The sequence below is a fragment of the Myotis davidii genome, unplaced genomic scaffold (genome assembly GCF_000327345.1).
Source record: "Myotis davidii unplaced genomic scaffold, ASM32734v1 scaffold556, whole genome shotgun sequence".
In the NCBI taxonomy this organism is placed as follows: Eukaryota; Metazoa; Chordata; class Mammalia; order Chiroptera; family Vespertilionidae; genus Myotis; species Myotis davidii.
The window spans coordinates 460,799-479,227 of record NW_006287671.1 but is presented as its reverse complement, the minus strand read 5'-3'; the positions used below and the strand labels follow the sequence as shown (position 1 = coordinate 479,227).

Below are 18,429 nucleotides of genomic sequence, written 5' to 3'. Positions count from 1 at the left end.
GTTTATGATGGTTGATACATGCTATTAAATACTTGTCCAAACCCATCCTACATAATAAAAGCATAGTACGCAAATTGTCCCCTCAACCAGGCGTTCCTCCAGAAGTTCGACCAGGGGGGCGGGGCCTGCCAGGGAAAGGGAGGAAGTACCAGGCCAGCAGCCGCTAGGAACCCTACCAGTGCATGAATTTCGTGCACTGGGCCTCTAGTAGAATATAAAACTGTTAAACAAAGATCTTTGTGGCCAAAAGATTTTCTGAAAAGAAAGGGTTTATTGAGCCGTGTGCCAGCCCAAAAAAAGGACCAGGTCCTGTGGTACCCAGACCAAACCACCACCAGCAGAGCTAGATGGACAAGACAACATTAGCACCATCCTGAGGCCAAGGGGGCTCTTTTATACAATGAATTTGGAAAGAAAGATGTAAGTTGTTTTAAAAGATTTTACATTGGCCATAGACAGGGGTCGGGCAGGAGAAGGGGAAGCAAAGAAAGTTGTGGGTGGGATAGGTGCATAGTCCATAAGGAAGAAGTGTTTGCTGCCTTTGGATTGATTGTAGGCAACAGTCCAGAAAGGGTCCATTATGCCTAAGATTTTCTTTCTAGCATCTCTGTTCCAATGTTTGATTTCTAGGGTGAAGAGCAGATCACCATTGAGCAGGATTCTCTAAATGAAGAAGATGAGGAGGATGATCAAGTGACGCATCCAAATGGGTACAGGCTTCAACCATAGAAATAACGACACCTACCTCCTAAACAAATGGTTTTGCTCCTTTGTGGTTTTTTTTTGGTGGGGGGGGGTATGTTTTTATTGATTTAGAGAGAGGGGGAGAGAGAAACATCTATGTGAGAAAGAAACATCAATCAACTGCCTCCTGCACACCCCCTACCTGGGATCAAGGCCAAAACTAGAGCATGTGCCCTGACTGGGAATCGAACCAGCGACGTTTTGGGTGCATTGGACGATGTCCAACCAACTGAGCCACACCGGCCAGGGCACTCTTTTGTTTATCCTCACCTAATTTTTTTAACATTTATTATTAGAGATGATCACCACCACCAATCCTATTTCCTACCATTTTCAGAAAAATTAATGGAGTTCTACGATAATCAATGTGGAAAATTTAAGTTGCTGATGTCCTAGAAACTGAATATCCAGGATGGTCTTTTAATTATAGGTGTAAATTACCAACTAATTGCTCCAGTCCACACAAAAGTAATTAATTCGTCTTCTCAATGTTAATCAATAAGCAATTGGTTTCTCAAAACCCAATCTACTTGTTATTACTTTGAGGTATCCTGAAGGTATTCCAAGTCTTTATCACCCTGTGAGGTAGGAGAGGCAAATTGTATTATCTTTTTTTGGGGGGAAGGGGGGTAGACCAGGAAATGAAGTTCAGAGAAGTGACTTACTCAAGGTTAGTCAACTAGAGAGGAACAAAGCTAACTTACAATTTCAGCCTCTGATTCCTAGTCCAAGATTATCTGGTACTCTATCATAAGACTCAAATATTTGTCAACTTTCTAAATTCCAATTTAAAGTTAATTTAAATTCCTAAGTCTCTGAGGAACTTGGCTTTTATGTATCAGAGGATATCTCTGGAGTTGTTCAGAATTAGGATTGAAAGATCTTGTCACATATACCCCATCAAGAAATATTTACCACCTGAGAAACCTGAGCTTAGTTCCATCCTTCCTTGCACTTCATGACTCTCTGACCCTGGGAGCTGAGTCTCCAGGACGGTCAGATAACTCAGGTTTCACTAATGTGAATGGGACAGAAACAACCATGGGGCGGTTGGAAGTGGCTCAGCCCAGATAACCAAATGGCAGAAGCATCTATTTCTAGCTACTTTATTTTATGCAGTGTCAGATTGCTTTAATGGACTACACACATTCCCTGCAATTAAAAAAATCTGATAAATCCAACCTAAAGTAGATGGATGTTTCCTATGAAATGTTGCCCTCCACCACTGCTACTTTTTAACACTATATCCACAACTGAGGATAATGTATTATCCTCAATTAGATGTAAAAACTTAGTCTTTACAGCACTTCTATTACCTCAACATTTTCTAGAATAGTGTTTCTAATTCTCAGTGCACACATTCACACACATACATAATGACAGAAGTCTCATGAAATAATACCTGTCATCACTAAAGGTGATCCACTCTGACAGGTCCTATTGCTTTTAGTGATGGTTATCATTCACAGCTCACTAATGGGTCCCCACCCACAGCTACAAAATACTGCTCCAGAGAAGCAATATGCACCCCCATTTCACTTATCCAGGAATGTAGCAAATGCCTAATGTCCAAGATGCTGCCACCATAGGACTCTATTCTCCAGGAGGTCAGTCAGATCAAGGCTTCATAAGAAACAAAATAAAAAAAGACAGTAGGGCAAAGTGCAGGAGAATGCCTCTGTCTGAGCATATACAAGAAGGCTTTGTAGAAGCGAGAACTTGAGCTGTGCCCTGAAACTTGAAGGGGGCTGAGGCTTGGATATATGGGCATTACTGCTGGAAGGAAGGGAACGAGAGGCACCAACCAAGGGGGGAGATGTCCCAGCGGGGAGCTGTGTCCTTTGAGGTCCTGGAAATTGGGATCTTCTACATGGACAAGAAGTGCCTGTTTTAGAAATGCTATCCAATGGCCTGGAAGTGGCAATGGTTACCCGTGTGAGTACATTCCTTCTGCCCGCCCTCAGGTGGGAGGGGAGGCCTGGGTTCGATGTGGCATTGAGGAAGGAGGCACCTGCAAGGAAGCCAGCTTTCAGAGCAGGTGTGGAGGGACCAGCAGCTTCCCAGGAGAAGCAGAGGACCATTGTTGTGGGTCCAGCACTGTGGCCTCTCTGATCTCACTCACTGGTGGTCACGAGAAGTGATCACATGCACACGTTGCTCACACACTACCCACCACCCCACAACAAAGCCCTGAACAGAAACAAAGACACACCAACAATTCTAGAACTTTCTGAGGAAGCTGCATAACAACCTACTGGTTAAAGCTCTCAAATCCACAGAATCCTGCTTTACATTTCAAGCACTCAATGAAGTCTGCCAGCTTCCCACTACCAGGTGTGGTGAGCGAGGACAGGGAACCACCACATTACTCAAACTTCGTGGAACTAAAGAGATGAGAGTTGATTGGATTTTTTTTTAATCAGCATTTAATAACAGTGGCTTAAAAGCTAATGGAGGCCCTCAGAGTTCAGGGAGAAACAGTCTCGTCCTATGTATTATTTTCAGCTTTTGGTTAGTTATCAATCTCCCCCACTCTATTTCCAGGAACATGTTTTCTGTGTCTCTGGGATCTCTCAGTGCTTGGCACATCCATTCAGCAAAGGTGGATCCAAGCCAAGGCTGAGTTTAGCCTACCCTAAAATGAGTTTCCCATTTCCAGTTTGTAGGACATACGCTTTGCAAATTTGTTTGTTTACTTGCTTTATTTACAAAGGCTCATCTAGCTGTAGCATACGGGTTTACTTCATTTTTTGGCATTTACTTCTGACTGCCATTTTGCTTTTGTGTTGTTGCAGGTGTCTGGCAAGGAAGTATGATGCAGTTTGTGATTTTCGCAGAAAACACAGAACCACCATTCGGTATATCATCTGGGGCATCTTACTAGCAGGTAAATAACAAAAGGAGATGGGCTATCAGTGTCTCTCTTTGAGGGTCCCCCAAATATTATGCTGAGCTTTCTGTGGAAAGGAAGTAAATCCTTCCTTCCCCATGGACCCTCATGAATCATCCAGAGAAGCAAATCCAGAAGGCCCTGAATTGCAGGCCTCAGCTTGGGGTACCTATCCAGATAGGCTACCTGTCTGGTTAACTTAATTAATTTATGTCACCTCCTCTGTGGCCTTTGTTATTGTGATGTGGATTTGAAAGTTGGTCAACCCAAATCCAAGTAACTGGAAAATAAGGTAATCACAGGTAGGACTCTACTTGCAGGAGGGAAAGTAAGCAGTGGATGCTTTATGTGGATACAGTGCTGGGAGCTGCCTAGGGCCGCACAGCCCACTCCTCTTGCCAGAAGGCAGAGCCCTAACTGTCTACAGTTGACTCTTCTTTTAAAAAAAAATGTTTTGTTTTGTTTTTCTTTTTCTTTTATTTTTGTGTGCATTTTTTCTACCTTTTACAGTTGACCCTTGAGCAATGCAGGGATTCAGGGCACGAACACTCCTCATCCTCCACCACACAGTCAAAAAATCCACATCTAACTTTTGACTCCTCAGAAACTGTACTAATAGCCTACTGACGAACCCAGGCCTTACCAATAACATAAACAGTCGATTAACATATTTGTGTGTTATATGTATTACATACTGTAAGCTAGAGAAAAGAAAATGTTATTAAGATCTTAAAGAAAAGAAACTACATTTATAATTTATTTTTAAAAATCCGTAGATAAGTGGACCCACGCAGTTCAAACCTGTGTTGTTCAAGGGTCAATGTATACAGAAAAGCAGGTTTTTTGTTTTCTCTCCCTCCAAAGCAGAGGGCTCAACCCATTTATTTATTTTTTTAAGACAATTTTCTTTCTTTTTTACACCAAGCAACTTACAGAGCTAATGCTTTGGGCTCCACCCATTTAAAATATACCTCTATCTATAAAACATGAACTCTACTGCCCAAGACTATAGATATTAATCCAAGAATGCTGCACCCTCAAGGGCAATGGTTTTGCTGGTGCTCACTCAGCCTACACAGGGAAGAGCAGGGTTGTAAGTGTCCTCTGAACGGGGCCAGGTAGTATTTTACAGGCCATACATCAAAACCACACATCTCTGCCTTCATAGTACAAAAGTAAACAGGCATGCGTGGCTGTGTTCCCAGGTGACTTTATTTATAGAATACAAATACAAATATACAAATACAACTGTACTTGCTACCTGCAAAAACAAGTGGCAGGCCAAATTTACCTTGCAAACAAAACTGTTTGCTGACCGTTAATGGGAAACCTTGTTGTTCTTATTCTAGAATCTCTTTTCCAAAAAGAACCCCAAAACCCAGCCACCTTGATTACTACCCCCACCAGTTTCCTTTAGAGATTCTGTGGCACTTAGCAATTTTCCTACTCAAGCTTAGGCAAAACCTGAGCTGCAAACTAGGTGAATCAATGTCTTTTTGCCAGTGGTTGCCTCAGCACCTGGATTTTCTCTGGTTCACCTGCTGAGTCTGGATGGATACCAGAAAAAGGTGGTTAGTACTAAGTGGGAGACCCGATGACCAAGCATCAAGATTTAAGAACTCAGAAGGTTACATAAGGAAAAAAAGATCTAGGACCCTGGTCTCATGGCATTCATGGTGAGGTTGTTAGGGACTTATCATCAGATGAGACAATAGCCATATCAAGAATATGAGGAGTGCTCTTGTGTTCAGTGGTTTGTTCACTGAACCTGCCCTGAGCCAAATCAGCGCTGGAGGCTGGTCTCTAGCCAGTGTTGGTGATGTTCACTGTCTGCCTTTGCTTCCTGGACAGGCTACCTGGCCATGGTGATTGCAGCCTGTGTGCTGAATTTTCACAGAGCCCTTCCTCTTTTCGTGATCACCGTGGTTGCCATCTTCTTTGTGATCTGGGATCACTTTATGGCCAAATATGAACATCAAATTGATGAGTTCCTATCTCCTGGCAGAAGACTTCTGGACAGCCATTGGTTCTGGCTGAAGTGGTAAATGCAGTTGGTTCTCTTATTACAGTTGAAAGGGGTGTTAGTTTTTCCAACTGTTTCAAAAGTTTGTTCTTAAATTGCTTCCTCATTTATGGGATATTGCAGCTAGAAATAACCTAGGGGGTATCTGTTAAAATGACTTCCAACCGAAGGACTTGTATGCATGCATACAAGCATAACTAAATAAATAAATAAATAAAATGCCTTCATTTTACAAATAGTAAATCAAAGCTTAGATACAACAGTGACTCATTTGATATGTATTCAAATGTCCCTATAAACTACCTTAATTTCAAGTGCTACTAAATGAAAAAATGGTGTCCAGTATATGGGATGATTCTACTTGGGAAGGTGGCTTCCAGCTCTGGCCTCCTTGGGAGAAAAATCCTGTAAATTCCTAAAGCCAACTTTTTCCTATAGGACCCTGTGTCCTGCAGGTGACCACTCATGGCTCTTCCCCCAGTCTCTGTCTGTGGGACCTCCTCTCCCTCCAAGTGACCCTACTGGGTAGGATCCAGAACCATTTTCTGCGGCATGGCCCATGTAGGATCTACTAGGAAATGTCACATGTCCTTGGCCTAATAAACCAGGATTGTGCAATACCAGCACAGCGCCCTTTCTGGCTCTGCCACCCAAGTCATGAGTCAGACTTGTCATACCTGCCAGATTCCCCAGAGAGTCATAACCCAGGCTAAACCTAGCTCTCTAAGGCTTGGGTAAGTTCCCTCCACTGCAGAGAACACATTTCAAGTTCTCCCTTGAAAGGTATCGCCTCACCCATCTCCCAAAACAGAGGTGAGGACTCCCAGGAGATCTCTCAAAGAAATCACCACACCTCTATCTCCAAACATGCTTTCTCCTCTCTGACCCCTTTGTAGATCCTGAAACCGGCAAAGAGCCATAAGACTTGTGGAGTGAGGGAGACATGTTGCTTCATATTTAGGCTATTTGCCTTTATAGCCACAACCAGAAAGGATCTGGTGCAATGTCTAGAAGCACTACTGCTGGTGCCAGGGTGTGTTGCTCTTGTTTTAATTTGGTGGTTTTAGCCTGATTGAGATTTTCCAGGTAGCACAGAACATGATGCCAATGCCTCTGTGCTGGTTCTCTTAGGGTGATTTGGAGCTTGCTGATCCTGGGGGTTATTTTCTGGCTGATCTTCGACACTGCCAAGCTGGGCCAGCGGCAGCTGATGTCCTTCGGGGGCCTCATCATATACATTATCCTGCTATTTCTATTTTCCAAATACCCAACCAAAGTAAGTACAAAAGCAGTCTTTTTTGTTTGTTTCTTTTCCTTTTCCCCCTCGTGAGTAAATTGCTCAGATTAACGAGTGTGAGCAAATTGAACTGTTATTCAATATTTATCTCACCTTACTCTTATATTTTAAGTGGCTAGGGCACCCTTCTCCCCGAACTTCCATTGTACAGTTGCTCTCTCATTTTTCACTTCCAGAGATTTTTCAGTTACACAACCAGTGAGATGTTCTCTCCTGTCAAGTCCAATCGCCACTCATGTACCCCATCTTCCCCTGTGAAACACACATACAAAGAAAACTCATCCATTTTTATCCAGATTTCCCCAGACCAGCAAACAATCTAATAGTCTACCATTGAATTCCGCATTTTATCAAATTTCCATTTGAAATGTAGGCTGTTTTACCCCAAAACTTTGTCCTTGAACAGTTTTGTTCTTATGGAATTCAATTCTCCTCCTTGCCTGTAACGCATTAAATGGGCAAGAATTCTGAGACATTGAAGCTTTTGCATATGATTCATATGGGCCAACTCTGGAAGATTTTACTGGCTGGAAGATTGACCAAAGGAATAAAAAAAGTCATCTAATATGATTCCACTTCTTTGCCATGTTCTGGTGAACGTCTCCACTGTGTTCTATGCCTCCAATCCCATAGTTCTTTGCAAGCCACTCATCTCTGCACCAAAAATGAAAGCAGATGATTGTCCATTACCGCTGTACTCTCTGGGTCTGCATTAGAGTTAATTGGTGCCTTTTACAGTGAAATGAGAGCCCCTCAACAGGGTGGAATTTCACTTAATTCACTTACAAATTGTCAGATCAACAAACCTGGGGCACACAGAGAAGTCATGTTCTGCCTTTCCATTTTCCAGGCAGGGGAAGTAATGGCACATATCTAATATGAACAGCATGGTAGGAAGGCCAGGTCCTTCCTCCTTTAATGACCCTTCTAAGCCTACTCTTGTGTCTAAGTTAATTTAGCATGACATAATAGTTACATACTCTCTCAGGACGAAAGCCTTCAAACTGAGGATGAGGAAGAGAGGATGCAATCCTGAGATGTTTAGGCCTTGATTCTATCAAGGGATTCTCTGCTCAGGACCACTTTGACCTCCCACAGAAAGCCAGTCATAGGCTGCTCTCATGAGAGAAGCTTCCAAGGAAATATTGGTCCTATGGGCATTGATGCTGAGTTCAGTATTTATTTTCTAATGAGTAATATCTCTTCATCTTTCTACATAGGTTTACTGGAGGCCTGTCTTTTGGGGAATTGGGTTACAGTTTCTTCTTGGGCTCTTAATACTAAGGACTAAGCCTGGATATATAGCCTTTGATTGGTTGGGCAAACAAGTTCAGGTAAGTTGGGTTTAAATGAACACCTTGCTTTTAGAATGCTTTTTAACATTTGGATATAATTTTCAAGACATGTCAAAAATAGGTTTATTTGTCTGCATTAGTTGACCCAAATTTTAATTCCATAGCATGAGTTAGACAAATAATTTGCCTTATGTAGAATGTTAACATCTGTCTAGTTTATTAATAGTATGGGTGTCCCTTATCCATATCATCTACTACATCACACCCTATCCTGATTGTCCCCTTTATTCTGCCCAAAGGGTTTCACATTTTTAAAATAGTTCCACAGATAGAGAAGAAACAGGCTTTCTTTGCATCTAGTGGTAACTAGTGCCACCTATGTGCCATTTATGACTTGCTGGAACAATTTACCACACCTGACTCATTCTTGAGCATTCTGGAGTCAGATTGAATGTCAGAAATGACGGGAAATCTGTATGCATGTAGAGTTCAAAAATACACTTCCATCCCTAGCTGGTTTTGCTCAGTGGGTAGAGCACTGGCCTGTGGACCAAAGGGTCCTGGGTTCAATTCTGGTCAAGGGGACGTACCTTCGTTGCAGGCTCCTCCTCGGCCCAGGCCCTGGTCGGGGCTTGTACAGGAGGCCACTAATCGATGTGTTTCTCTCTGTCTTTCCCTCTCTCTTCCAACTTCCCCCAAAATCAATGGGAAAATATCCTCAGGTGAGGATTAACAACAACAAAATACACTTCCATGCCATCCACTGGAGAAGTGGGGGAAGCTGGGAAATTAACTTTCCAAGTCTATCCACCAAATCCAACAAGCGTGCTGGGCCCCCACCTCTGCAGAGCCTGATAGGTCCTGTGCATTGTATCCACCACTTCATTGGTTGTAATGGCCGTCTCTTTTCCTTTCTTCAACTCAGACGTTCTTGGAGTTCACAAATGCCGGTGCTTCATTTGTCTTTGGTGAGAAATACACAGACCACTTCTTTGCATTCAAGGTAAAGCCAAGCTCCTTTTTATGTAGCCACTTTCTTTTCAATAACTTCTCAGTCTGTGCAGTCGTTCAGATAGAACCTAACCCACCATAAACCAGGTATAAGTTGTAGGTGTACAGCATATTGTTGCCCTTTTTCATTTACAATGATATCTGAAGTCAGTGGACTGCAAACATTTTACTTTGTCACCATAGCATTAAGGGGAACATCTAGAGGAAGTTGGAAATATTAAAAGAATCCTTTCGGGAGTGGGCTTGTAGAATGCCTGAGATACTTATGAAAATCATATGGGGTAAAAGTCCCTGGGATTTCAGGGAAAAGGACATTAGGTACCTGGCGGCGAAGAGGCCACTAATGGTTCCAGGTTCAGGACCGGTGACAGCTCTGTGCTCGGGAAACCCTTCAGTCCCAAGCAAACCAGAACAGCTGGTTCCCCACATCAACCTCCTCTTCCGGAACCATCCCCATGCTAAATCTCTCCCATCTTTCCTTGAGCACAGCCTTTGCCTATGCAGGCCTGGAGGCAGGGCCTACTCCCAACCAAAAGAGAGATGTTATTCTACAAGAGAAAGGCCAGCTGGCCCCATGGCCAGGCCTAATAGGTTCCCTCCCAAGACTCCCACAAGCCCAGGAAGCTCACCTTCCTTGGGGGAATCCCTATAAATCCTTGTTGATGAGCCGGAAAGATGCATGTGGCTTTTCATTCCACTTTATTCTTTTACGGTATGTTATTGTTCCTACACTTCTAAATTGTTTGCTCGCTTAGTGACTCCCAATTTACCTCCAAAGAACCCCAACAACGGTTAGGCCAACTGTTAACGGTGAACCTTTAGAAACTGCTGATTTTTTAAACCGTTGATTTGATGCTTTGGTGCTGAGATAACTAAGCCATCTTGGAAAGGTCAAGTGTTTATAAATTGAGATGGAAGTGTGCTCATATCATGAATTTAATTCAGAACTGGGAAAAATAAAGCCACAGGGAAGATGAAATTTGCTGTCCAGACTGTCTGAGTGTCTTCAGATCTTGTTCTCCGGGGGCAGCAACATCTATCCTGTCCACCGAAGAAGAATCCCTGTGGGAAACTGGAGAGATGAGCCCCTCGAGCTCCCTGAGGCTTTCAGAAGGGCTCTGCCTTCCCATTAAAGCCAATGAAAGGACATGAGTGAGCTCTCAAGAATGGCACAGAATGTCTTTTAATATATATTATTAATAGATTTTTCTAAATTAGATCTTGTACAAACTGTCTTCAGCCATTCTGTGCCTCTGGTGGAGGCTTATCTCCAGCCATTTAGCTGGGGAGCAGAGGGCTTGAAGGGGTGCGGTGGGGTAGGGGTGCAGAGGTCGTAGACCACAGCTCTGTGTGATCTCTGCGGGGTACAAGCTGCTCCCTGTAGACACACAGGCTGCATTGAAGGCACCCAAAGAGCATCAGGAAAATAGGATCCAGAAAAAAGACAATATTTTGTTAGCACAGATGTTACCTAGTTTGCCAAGTTTAATCATTTCAGCGATTCAAAAATCTAGAAGTAAAATAATTATTACCTTCAAAGCTAAATGAATGAGTGCTTACTCTATAGGAGGGACAGTGTGTAAGCACTTACCTTGCTGTAGCTGATCTATGCAGCCACTATGAATAAGGATCTAAGGTTGCTCACACTTAATCTCCACCACTGGTGAGTGGTGGCACCCATGCCTGCTAAATATCAGAACAAGTATGTCTCCCAGTAGCACCTTCAGTTTGTTGATCTAGTTATTACAAATTCCTCTCAAACTTCATTCCTTCTCAGAGAAACTAAAGTAAGAAGAGCTCATTGTAGCAGAGGGAAAAAAAGGTCAATTTTCCTATGAAATATACTCAAGCTTACCCAGAACAAATTAGAATAAGAGACAGTCCATGGGGAAGCTGCCCAATATAAGTGTTGTTTTGTTCGAGAGGAGTTCCTAATATTGTTATGATGCCTCAGAGGGAGGCAGAAAGGAGACCGATCTGAAACCTACTAACACCAGGAGGGCCAACATTAACCCGTGATCACTTTCGTCTCCACCCACCCAGATCCTGCCCATCGTGATCTTCTTCAGCACTGTCATGTCCATGCTCTACTACCTCGGGCTGATGCAGTGGATCGTTAGAAAGGTAACTGGACTGCAAGGGATTGGGTGACAGGTGTAGAACTGGATTATTTCAGGGACAAAGTCTTATCGGCCTTTTATCCAGGTTTTTCCAAGTATTTTTCTCTTTGCACCAAGATCTACCACCACCCATATTATTTGATTGAAATGCCCCAAATCCCACATGTTTCCATGGAGAGAATGTTATCTCAGGGACTTCTATTAGCCATCACTTCTTTAAGTCAAAGACTTGATGCCAACAGGTCAGACACCTGCCGGGGAAAGCAGCATTGTTCCTTCATCCTGGCTGCCCACCTGGCCCCTTACACCGAGAAGGTCTATGTAAGGAGGTCACAAAAGTCTAGGGGCTGCTAGAGAATCAATACAAGGAGGAGGAAAGCAAAGCTGCTTTTCACTTCTAGGGGAGTTTTGTAAGCACACAATGTTTGCTTTAAATATGAAAAGTTTATCTCCTTCCTGCTGCCTCAGCAACTGTCAGTCCTACACTCATATGTTTGATTTTAAAAAGTAGGCAATTTTTAACAGAGCTTGAATGCACATGAGAGTGAAGCAGTACATACAGGGCCTTGGCACAGTCAGGCCCTCCTTTTACTTCTGTAAATAAATAAAATGGATCAAGGGAAAAAGGGAGAGAGGGAGGGAGGGGGAGGAAAGGCGGAAGGGAGGCAGAGAGAGAGAGAGAAAATGAACCAGATGAATACCAGCAGATCAGAATTTCAACAAGAGAGCCAGGGCCCATAATTATCTGCTTATCAATTTAAACATTCAGAATTACTGTGTCTGAACAGAAAGGAGAGACAATGCAATTGGAAGTCCTCATCCTGAGGTGGCCCCACGGGCTCTGGTTGGAAGGACCAGTGCAAAAACCTGACCAGAAGCTATGTTCATTTCAGTTCAGTAGGAAAGGCCAAAACTCAACTACATGCCACTACTTAGTAGCTGGGTGATCTTTCACAAAACAACTAAACTGACTGTGCCTTGGTTTCCCTTTCTATAAAATGGGCATTGCCCTGGCTGGTGTGGCGCAGGTTCAATTCCAAGTCAAAGGCATGTACCTGGGTTGCAGGTTTGATCCCTAGCTCTGGGGTCTGGGCACGTGGAGGAAGCAACCAATCAGTGTGTCTCTCTCACATCGATTTCTTCTTTCTCTCTCCCCGTCTCTCTCTGTCCATTCTGCTCTCTCTAAAGAAATAAAGGAAAAAATATCCTTAGGTGAGGGTTAACAAAAAAATAAATAAAATGGGTATAATTATGGGACCTCCCTCAAAGGGTTATTAGGAGGATTAAATGCATTATTTGGACAAAGAGTTTAACACAGTGCTTGGAACACAGTAAAGCCAGCATGACTGTTTACACTATTTCAACAGAAATTCATTTGTATAATGTTCAAAGTATATACAGAGCTCAGACTTATGAGTCAAACAGGAGGATTTGATCAGCCTACTCTGGACTAGATATGATATACTTAAATGCAGCACCATCACAGCGTGCCCACAATTGAAGGTCACAGCATTTTGCTCCAGCTTAAAGATTCTTATCCCTACTTTGACATTTTGTGTATATATAAATAGTTCTTCATTGACTTTTCCCATTTAGGTTGGATGGATAATGCTAGTTACTATGGGATCATCTCCTATTGAATCTGTAGTTGCTGCTGGCAATATCTTTGTCGGACAGGTAAGTTGTAATGTTAAAAAATAAAACAAAACATCTGCTCAAATGGATATTCTTCCCAGAAAGTAGGATTTTAAAAGAACTATGTTATTTCTTTCAGTGCAAGGGGAAGGGTGTCAAAATAGAAAAGTCAGTATTGACAATGTCCAGGATTCCAGAGAAAGAGGGGGGAAAAAATGAGAGCAAGAAGGGGAGGAGGAGTTGAAATCCATACCAAGAGTCTGGGTGCACTAATATAGTTTTTCGGTTCTTGAATGTTCATGGACAGGAAGAAAGACTGACTCATTTACCAAAAACATCGGGCTTCTTGTGTACACCTTGTCAGTACACCTTTTCTGAGTTTTTGAACTGGTGAGGTCTCTGGCTCACCCTTCTGAGGCTAGCAGCTCATCCTCTCGAAGGGAACTCACCATGTATCTCGAAGCTGCTAACGTGCCCAGGCATCCCTAGTATAGTGCTTGTGGTAATGAAGGGGACCAAGAAAGGCTTTCAACCAACAACCAGGCAGCTGAATGAATACTCAAGCTCATTCTCCCTTTTCTGAACTGGCCAACACTATCTTTGCTGAGCCTGAAGAAAAATGTTGATGAACAAAAGCATTTTTATCTCTCACCCATCAGGCAAAGTGTCTCTTTGCTTGACGTCCCTTTAAGAAAGAAAAAAAAAGTGCCAACAGATATCCCTCAAAAACAGCAGCATTCCTGAGGGGTGGTCACGTAATAAATGGTAATGATCATCTCATCATTCAGATACGTAGCTCCAGGCAGAATGGCATCACACACCACAGAAACCCAGTATGAATGCTTGCTGTCGGGGCTGCCCCAGGAAACTGGATTTGAAGTGAAAATGAAGTCAGCCAGGAAAGCACACGGCCCAAATCCTAGGCTTACAACTGCCCCAGGCAGACTGGGCCTTATTGGTAAGCCCAGCTTGCTAGCTGAGAGCAGAGTCTTTAGAGCAGGGCCCATATTCCTTCTGTAGGAATTGAAATTATTATAATTATAGTCATAAACTCTCTCAGGACTAATTAGGGCACCATCTTGAGTTGATTACTCCTACCTGCAGGGTAAGAGGACTCATGTACTGAGTTTCAATTTAGTCCATAAATTGGAGCTCAACACATTCAATCTTTTCAAACAATTAGAAATAATGAGGGGAAAATTGTAAAATTGCACAGATGCTTCTGTGGTGCTCAATTTGGTACTTAATATGCTAAAAGTACAGCTATTATTTATGGAGAGCCCCGCGCTGCAGGCACCAGCTCTCCTTAATGGGACTCAAGCCTTTACAACTACACTCTCTCAATTCCTTTCCGCCCAAGAGGAAGAGGGGTGTCTCTGATTCTCAATGAGAAAAGGGCCTGTGGGCCCCTGTCCTTGTTATTGCTGGCATTTTTTTTTTAATACTTGTGTTTCTGTTTCCCTGTGGTATTAGCAAAGTGACTTAGGGTCTGTCGCATGAAGCTGGAAGATGGCAAGTTACAGAAGCTTGGGAATCACAAGGCCAGGCCACTGGGTAGAGTTATTTGGCCAATGATGTTCCCACCTTTGAAAAGTGGACACAGCCCCAGAATTCAGTCCTCGGCTAGGTGGGGGCCTTAGGCGAATTGGCCTTGCAAGCTTTGCAAACAACACATGACTCTATCCTGTAAGTGCACTGCCCCAGAGTCCAAATAAGCCAGACACCTATGGTGGGGGTCCTCAAACACAGCAGGCACCGGAGCACCTGGAAGCCTTATTAAAACGGGGTGCTGGCCCCACCCCAGGGCCTCTGATTCAGCATGTCTACAAAGTTCCCACGTGCTGCTGATAGAGCTGGTCTGAGGTCTGCTCTTAGAAATACTGCATTTAGAGAATAGAAGTGTCAGTAGGTTGTCATCAAGTCCCAAAGTTTCAAAGGGAATGTTTAATCTGGTCACACTTTCTTTCCAGTCAGAGTCCCCACTGCTGGTCCGACCCTACTTACCATACGTCACCAAGTCCGAACTCCACGCAATTATGACCGCTGGGTACGCTACCATTGCCGGAAGTGTCTTGGGCGCATACATTTCTTTCGGGGTAAGAATATTTGGGGATTGACTTACGGAAATACAACCTCGTCTTTCTTTGCTATTATTATTTCTTTTCTCCCCCCCCCCACCCCCCCGCCCCTTGCTGCTGGATAAGGAGACCAAAAGAATATCCTTTTTGCTGTATAGTTGGTCACAATTCCTTTGGCATTTGAATGGAGTGACCTTTTGGGGGTTTCACTTTCATATCCCTGTCACCTAAATGTGAATTATATCCACCCATAATAGAATGAAATCATATTATGAGGTTACTTTTGCTGAAAATTTAAATTAGATTAAAAATTAAACTATTCTGACATTAGCAGAGGCGATCTAGACCAGGGTCAGCAAACTAGGGCTCATGAGCCAAATCTAGATCACTCCCTTTTTTTCTAATAAAATTGAAGTTTTATTAGAAACCAGCTACTCCCATCATTTCTGGACAGCAGCTTTCATGCTATAGCATTGAATAGCTGTGTCCCCCAAGGCCAAAATTGTTTACTCCATCGCCCTTTACAGAAAATGCTATCTGACCTCTGGCCTAGAGCAGTGGCTCTCAAACCTTACCATACATTAGAATCACCAAGGAGCTTTTAGAAGCCCTCATGCCCAAACCCATAACCCAGAGTGATTAAACCTGAATCTCTTGGGATGAGACCCCGGAATCAATATTTTTTTTTAAAACTCCCCAGATTCCAATGTACAGCCCAGCTGAGAGCTGGTGGCCTATGGTATGGGGCTGGAGAATGTTATGATAACTGGTGCACAGAGCTGCACATAGACGGAGCCCGTATTGGAGAAATGGAATAACACACCAGCTGTGTGAACCAGTGATTAGGAATTCTCACAAGACAGATGTGTTTCATTCCAGGACTATGTCTGGGCCTTGGAAAGCCAGTCAATAAAAAGAGGGAAGAAGAAAAGGAGCAAGGAAACCTCAGGAATAGCAGTTTGACCAGATCTCCAGATGGGAGTAGGGAGAGAGGTGCTGATTCTAGAATTCTGAAACTATAAGCGAGAATGCAGAAACAATCAGAGTGACAGGGAGGAAAGGTGAAAGAGTTTAAGTAGACCAGCAGTGAGGAAAACAGAAATAGTTTATAGATTAAAGGGAGTCTGGGTAAATTAATATTATGTAAAGACTCAAAGGATTTCAGGATAGCAGAAGAAAGATGGAGAGGGGTACATCCATGCCTGTACCCCACAAGTAGCCCCTATCTAAATTGATGACATAATGAAGTATGGGCTTTAGGGACTATTTGAACATTCAAAAGGACAACAGAGAGGTGGAGGAGCTTCTTTGAAAGTTCCTACAGTGCAAGATTAATCCTCTTCTGAAATGATCTGAGTTGTTTGTACTTCTCCTCAAGGATGTGATTAATTCACACAAATTCATCTCTTCTCCCTCTGACTCTCAAGGTGATGCCGATTTGGCTAAGTGAGTTCTCCCAAGCCTCCAAAGAAATATTGTTTTCTGACATAGAATCAATTCCTGCCCATCTTTTCCCTTGGAAGACTTTTGGGACCTTTATTCTGAACACAACAGAAGAGCTATACCTAAGTTGGCCTTCTTTCTCCTGAAATCACAGGTTTCACCCACACATTTGTTGACAGCTTCAGTTATGTCAGCACCCGCGTCGCTGGCTGTTGCTAAACTCTTTTGGCCTGAGACAGAAACACCTAAAATAACCCTCAAGAATGCCATGAAAATGGAAACTGGGTAAGTGGAACACGTTCACCTAGTTCATCACTACACAACCAGAGGGGGAGGGAGGTCCAAATTCAAGGTGATCATCAGAGAGCACAGTGAGTTATGGTAGTAAAACAAATTTAATTTCCCAGTGGCTATTTAGACTTCACCCCAAAAATCTTGTTTTCACACTGGAGGAAAATCTTTCTAAATACCTAGATGTCAGTACAATTCCTTGACTGTTAAATGTAGATATTTCACTTTAAATATAGTATGGTGTTCATTGAGCTTAAGACCATTGGAAAGCCATGGGATAATCACTTCTAGAAGTTTATTATAGAACTAGAGGCCTGGTGCACGAATTCATGCACGGGTGAGGTCCCTAGGCCTGGCTGGCAATTGGGGCAGCAGGCCAGGGGGAGGAACTGTGGGAGGTTGGCCAGCTGCAGGAGGTTGGCTGTGGGAGCACAATGACCACCAGGGGGCAGCACCTGCATTAAGCATCTGCCCCTTGGTGGACAGTGTGTGTCATAGCAACCAGTTGTTCAGTCTTTCGGTCACTGAGGCTTTTATATATATAGATAGAGAAGAGACAGTGTGATATAATAATCCTTAGCCCCTCATTGTTCATTTTCTTTGGCTCTGTGGAAAAGAAAAAAAAGGTGGAAGAGACTAAGGGATATAGGATGTTCAAGAGTGTTTCATGAAATCACAGAATTAACCAACATGTTTTTGAGATTCATCCTTTGTTTGTATTATAGGGAAAGTCCTAACCATGAGTGAAAAGCAAGTTGTTGAATGTATATATGAAATATGTGTGATTCCACTTATAAAGTTAACAAATGTGTAAACCTACACAGCATATTATTTAGGGATACAGACAAGTAGGAAAATTGAAAAGAATGAGAATGATAAGCAAATTTTAAGGGAGCCAGGTACTTCTGAGATTAGAGAGAAGAAGATGAGACTAAGAAAGAGCACTGGGGGGCAGGAAGGTGAGACTCAAAGGTGATAGTCATGTTCCATTTCTTTTTTTTTTAAATATATTTTATTGATTTTTTACAGAGAGGAAAGGAGAGGGATAGAGAGCCAGAAACATCGATGAGAGAGAAACATCGATCAACTGCCTCCTGCACGTCCCCCACTGGGGATGTGCCCGCAACCAAGGTACATGCCCTTGACCGGAATCGAACCTGGGACCTTTCAGTCCGCAGGCCGATGCTCTATCCACTGAGCCAAACCGGTTCTGGCATGTTCCATTTCTTTTCTTTTTCTTTTCTTTTAAATTAAATCTTTATTGTTCAGATTATTACATTAGTTACTCTTTTTTCCCAACATAACTCCCCTCCACCCAGTTCCCACCCCACCCTCCGCCCTCACTCCCCACCCACTGTCCTCATCCATAGGTGCATGATTTTTGTCCAGCCTCTTCCCGAATCTCCCACACCCCTTCCCCCCCAAGAATAGTCAGTCCATTCCCTTTCTATGTCCTTGATTCTATTATGATCACCAGATTATTTATTCACTTGATTCTTAGATTCACTTGTAGATAGATGCGTATTTGTTGTTCATAATTTGTATCTTTACCTTTTTCTTCTTCTTCCTCTTCTTAAAGCCATATAATACTGGTTTGGTGGT

At 43.0% G+C, this 18,429-nt stretch overlaps 1 protein-coding gene across 1 annotated transcript in view; it reads left to right on the top strand.

Annotated features, from left to right (window-relative positions):
• SLC28A3 (solute carrier family 28 (concentrative nucleoside transporter), member 3) overlaps positions 1-18,429 on the top strand; it is a 55,110-nt gene that overhangs the window by 25,919 nt on the left and 10,762 nt on the right. Inside the window, exons 3-12 of the mRNA XM_006759497.2 lie at positions 631-710; positions 3,540-3,631; positions 5,486-5,675; positions 6,789-6,933; positions 8,175-8,288; positions 9,175-9,252; positions 11,304-11,384; positions 12,977-13,057; positions 14,986-15,111; positions 16,691-16,821. Coding sequence (XP_006759560.2) covers positions 631-710; positions 3,540-3,631; positions 5,486-5,675; positions 6,789-6,933; positions 8,175-8,288; positions 9,175-9,252; positions 11,304-11,384; positions 12,977-13,057; positions 14,986-15,111; positions 16,691-16,821 — 1,118 coding nt within the window. The remainder of the gene's footprint in view (positions 1-630; positions 711-3,539; positions 3,632-5,485; positions 5,676-6,788; positions 6,934-8,174; positions 8,289-9,174; positions 9,253-11,303; positions 11,385-12,976; positions 13,058-14,985; positions 15,112-16,690; positions 16,822-18,429) is intronic.